The sequence below is a fragment of the Austrofundulus limnaeus genome, unplaced genomic scaffold, assembly GCF_001266775.1.
Source record: "Austrofundulus limnaeus strain Quisiro unplaced genomic scaffold, Austrofundulus_limnaeus-1.0 Scaffold538, whole genome shotgun sequence".
NCBI lineage: Eukaryota > Metazoa > Chordata > Actinopteri > Cyprinodontiformes > Rivulidae > Austrofundulus > Austrofundulus limnaeus.
The window spans coordinates 32501-37850 of NW_013952940.1; the positions used below are offsets into that span (position 1 = coordinate 32501).

The window sequence follows — 5350 nt, forward strand, 5'->3', positions numbered from 1 at the left end:
ATGAGCCTTATACATAAGCTGTGAAATATTATAATCAACCAACTCATAAAATTTTAATAATTTTAATTTAAAAAATAATATATTCGAAGGGTGACTGTAATGTTGTCTGGTGATAATTCTTACTGCTCTTTTCTGTAAAATAAAAATAGGATTTGTGATTGGTTTACATGCTTTACCCCAGACTTCAACACAGTAAATAAAGTGTGGAACAATTATTGCTTTATGTAATATAAACAGAGCTTTATCATTGAATAACTCCCTTACGTTGTACAGTACTCCAACAGATTTAGCTATTTTTGTTCTTAAGTAATTCACATGAKCTCTCCATGTCAGTCCTTCATCAGTGATGAAACGTGAATGAATAACAGCTGTGCTGTAAAATATCTGTAGAGCTTTTCATAAAACTTCACCAACATTCAGTCTCATTTAGCTTGARGTTAACAAAGAGTTTCTTCAACTTTCAGAGAAACATTTAAACATAAACATTAATAAATCTGGTCCTGGCTCTTCACTGAAGGATGAAAGCGGAGAAAGAAAAGGTTCGTCTGGAGGAAGAGGCCCGGTTGGAACGGGCGCGGCAGCTGGCAGACATCAAGCAGAAGCTGGAGGAGCGAGAGCTGCTGATCCTGGAGCGACTGAAGCTCGAGGAGGAGGAGGAGCGAGAGAGGAAGGTGCAGCTGCAGAGGAGGAAGAGAGAGGAGAAGGAAAAGGACACTACGAGGTAAAGCTGCGCAGAAGTCATGTGGTTAATTAGGTTCAGGTGGAATTCATGAAGAGTGAACGACAGCATCACCTACAGCTTTTTATCCTCTGCTGACTGAAAAATACACAAAAAAGAGACTTTAACGCACCTGAATGCACGTCGACAAACCCCAGAGTTTCTAGTACAAATGTGACAAAACCAAAGTTTTGATTTTATTTTTTGTTTTTCTTATTTGTGAAACAATACAACCAACATTTATCAGTGTYTTCACCCTGGTCTGCAAGATAATTGTGCTTTGATCTGTGAAAATCAACCAAAAATGTAAAAATCCTGCTGTGTGAACCAGGCTTTATTAAGCCTGAACACCAAGACAAACAGTACAAATTAATGTCAACAAATAAATGGCATGTTAAATAAACAGCAAGTAAAAAAAGTCCAACTTAAAACTAATTACAAAAGCTAAGATCATATTTAAAATGGATTAAAAAAAACCTGAACAACCAGTAACATTCTTTAAAGGAATGTATTGAACTGGTTATCACCACCTCCTCTCTAAGATAACACATTTTGTCTTTTCTTGCTCTCAGTTGCTCTGAGATTGATTGTGAATTATTCCTAAAACCTACTTTTTAAACTAAGTTAATGCCTCGTTGAGAAGAACTCATCACAGGAAGCTGAGTTTTGGTATTAAAAAATAACATTTTATTCATAGATTATAACAGTTTATTGGTCTTTGTAAGAAGAACTGAAGGATGTTGTGTTAACTCTGTTTTAACGTCTAAACAAATGTTTTTGTGTTGCTGAGGCTGATGGATGKGCTGCTGGTGACTCTCTGCAGGTTCATCGAGGTCCTCAGAGCTCAGATTAAGCAGCGTCTCTGTCAGCTGAAGCTGGAGCTGCCTCCTCTCTGCTGCTGCGCCTCGTCCTTCTGGGACTCACACCCCGACACCTGCGCCAACAACTGTGTCTTCCACGACAACCCCAGAGGTGCAGCCTGCACACGCTGACACCTATCTCCCACTCAACACACACACACCCCACCTTTCAACCATTTCATATGGTTTTATCTCTTCCACAGAGTATTTAAAGGCTCTGCGTTCAACACTGGTGAGTTTGGATTTACAGYGAAGGAAGCTGAGGAGCTGCAGTCCAGATTGTGTGAAAGAGCTTGTGTCTTTTTGTCTGTTTGTCTTAAACACAGCATAAAATGTCAAAAATTCAAAGAATCAAGCCTTAAGACCAGACTTAATTTTGTGATTTAATAGTTGCAGGTGTTTCCATCATCAGCTTTTAATAAACCTCATCTGCTTATTAACGACATTACATCTGCTAAAAACACAACTACCTACAACCTTACAAAACTTTAAATATAACTTTTATGATTATAGACTTCAAAAATGTGTTTTATTTATGTTTTTGTAATTACGAATTGCTGTATTTAACATCTTTTTATATTTGTAGTTAGTTTACAAATAAATATTAGCTACTTGTGTCAAATTAAAAATGGGGTTTTTAGGAAAACTGTTTTGTGGGAATTTGTCAGCTTCTGCTGTTCTGTTGACCTACTTCAATGATTTCTTTTAAAGAATAAAAAATAAAGACTACAATATCTATGCGCATTACTGTGTTGATCTATGACCTATCTTTCTTTGTGTTATTGTTTTCATAAGCTACACATTGCCTCATTCTATTGTCCTGCAGTTACGTTTTTCCTGACATGGTATTATCCGTTTATTATTGTGATTATTATATAGTAGTTAAACACTAAGGTTACAAAGTTAATCTCAGGGCTAAAAGTCAGTTAACATTGCTTTAAATCACCTTTTTAAATATAAATTATAATCAGAGTTGTAAAGTAACTACGTACAAATACTTTGTTATTGTACCTAAGTAGAGATTTTGGTTATCTGTACTTGAGTAATTATTTTTCAGCGTACTTTTTACTTTTACTAATTACATTTTTACACAATTATCTGTACTTTCTACTCACTACATTTTTTAAAAAGGTAAGAAGTAGAAAGTTGTTACTCCTGTTTTATTCTGAGTTGTTACTTAATAAAATCCTCTCCTGATAAACTGTGTCTCCTATAGAGTGAATTTAATTGTGTTTGGATGAGAAGTATAAATATATACCATTCTGACACACTATTAGCTTGTACACAACCCATCACAGCTGCACGCTGTTAGAAAATATATTTTTTGGAGAAGTCACCTCCCAATAAWTGTCATTTTGGAAAATCTAACTGCTCACTTTTACTCTTAATAGATTTTGTGTCAGAAATTTACTTTTAATACAAAAAATATCAGATACTTTAAGACTTTTACTTAAGTAATATTTTTAGAGAAGACTAACTTTTACCAAAGTATTCATATGACATGATACTTTTACTCAAGTATAACTTTGAGGTACTTTATACAACACTGATTATAATTAAAACTTATTTGCAAAAATGTTTAGTCAAAACAAAGAAAACAGCGCTTCCTGTACGTGTGACGTCATCACGCAAAGATATGTGCGTCATCGCTGATGGCACGAGGCTCCTCCTGGAAAATCTTGTGGAATAGTGGTATTTTCGTGCTCTTGGCGAAAATACTCATCTATTCATAGCCGTCAGCTAGCTTTTTTCCCCTTTATTTTTCTTTTTTTTTTTWAACCGGTTCGTTCGCTGGAGGTAGGCAGGCTTATCTCGGCAGTGTATATAAACTTAGTAGCGCATTATCATGGAGCTCTGGATGTTAAGGAACATCTCCGAACGAGAAGCCGAGCAGCAGCCGGTTTCTGCWTCTAGCAGCTAACATTAGCTTTCATTTAGCACTTCCCCGGCTTTTTTCTTCTTTTTTTTTTTTAACCTCGACGACTTGGCTCGGGTAGCTTTCTGTGACTGCTGGGTTATATATATTTTTTGTCCAGTTAGCAGCCCTGCGGTGCCCCGACTTATTTATCATTTTGATATCTTCGACATGTCTGGGGTCTAAGTTTMCCTGTGAAGTTTTTAAACCAGGTGTTTTTGTTTTAATCGAACATGAAGTCCCCACTGGCTCCCGGTATTCGACTAATAACGAGTTTTTCTCGGGATAGTTGGTATGTTGAACTCTATATTCAGATTGTAAATCGAGCTGTTGTAACATATCTCCCTGCTGTAAATAATTTACTCCTCCAGGTCGATAAACATGGATTATATTAACCCATTAAATTATTGTCTAACCTGTTACAAACTGGTAATTACTGATTTTAATATGCTTTCAGGCATTTTTAAAAGATGCCTTTTATATTTTAGTTAAATTTCGTGTTCTGTCCAACATTTAAGACATTTGCTAAAACATATCTGATCCTTAAATCCTGGTCATTGACTATTTTTAGGAGAGTTACTTAATTTAAGGTAATTTTTTTTTATTATCAGCAAAAAAATAATCAACAAACAGGCTGCACACTTATTGTTTTAAATATTGTAAACATTAAATGTATTACTTTCCTCAAAATGAATAAAAAAACAAATAAGTGACGCTTAATGAGATAAATTAGTTTTCTGATTTATTCCGCAGATTATCTACCACATTATTAAAAAACTGGCCATGGAAAGTAGAAGTTCAAATATCACTGCAAATCATTTGTTTTATTAAAGCCACAATAGCTGACAAAGTGTGATTTCCCACAGTTTTTAATTAGGGTTTTTATGCAGTTTCTACTTCATTAAATGGTTGTTTGCGGTTTAACGCAACACAAACCCATCAGGGTTTTTGTATAAACTGTTAGGCAAGGAACAATTGTTTTCTGTGTGCATGGATGGTCAAATGCAGATTGTGTTGTGAGATTTTTTGTGTATATAAATACAGTCCATTTACCAGTGGTTGTATAGAAGAAACACATCACCACCAATGAACACCTAAATCTTAAACACACATCTAATATTCAGTTCATTTAAGAGTCTATRTTGTTTCAACCTTGATTTATTTTCTGTACTTTAAGCTTTTAAAAAACCTAAGTTTGAATATGTTTCATATATTCCTAATTAATCGCTCCATCACCCTAAAGCTCACAGGTGATTCTGATGTTAATTTAATGAAGATGTTTTGTGTGTGTGACGTTTCTGTAGATGATCTGGAAATTGTCCTTATCCTTTAGTGAAACTTTAATCAGTACAACTTTGACATTTAGCTGTAAACATTACAAACAGGTCGTCCTCAACAAACTGATCTTTTATCATTCGTGTTAACGAAACACTCATTGTGCTTCCAGCTTTTCTTGTATTTGTTTTGTTTTGAACAATTCATGAAGGTTTTTCTTATAATCTTAAGTTATACATAGTATTTTTTAAAATTTTTCCCCATAAAAATCTAAACTGAATGCCTGTGGTCAGTATTTGCATCATCAAGTTGACTTTCAAGTTCTCGTTTTTTTTTTTCCTTTTACAGGTATCGTGGTTTCATCCTCTTCCTCACGTTCCTCTTCTACACAGCCTACCATCTGTCACGGAAACCCATCAGCATTGTTAAGGTGACTAAACCAAAATGTTTTGTTTGTACTCTAAAAAGTAAAAAAAAAAAGGGCAAAAATCACAAACTGGAAAGCAAATGTTTTTAAAACATTATGAAAACATTTAGTGCAGATCCTCCCCTCTCACCATAAAAGTATCAAAGTCTTTGCAG

The 5350-nt window shown here is 34.7% G+C and overlaps 2 protein-coding genes across 2 annotated transcripts in view; both read left to right on the forward strand.

Annotated features, from left to right (window-relative positions):
• Positions 1-2322, forward strand: part of ccdc15 (coiled-coil domain containing 15) — a gene marked incomplete in the record, with an annotated part of 9753 nt that extends 7431 nt beyond the window's left edge. The window contains 3 exon segments of the mRNA XM_014026265.1: positions 518-721; positions 1509-1690; positions 1782-2322. Coding sequence (XP_013881719.1) covers positions 518-721; positions 1509-1690; positions 1782-1909 — 514 coding nt within the window.
• A 918-nt stretch (positions 2323-3240) lies between these two features.
• Positions 3241-5350, forward strand: part of slc37a2 (solute carrier family 37 member 2) — a gene marked incomplete in the record, with an annotated part of 19361 nt that continues 17251 nt past the window's right edge. The window contains 2 exon segments of the mRNA XM_014026266.1: positions 3241-3785; positions 5117-5198. Coding sequence (XP_013881720.1) covers positions 3727-3785; positions 5117-5198 — 141 coding nt within the window.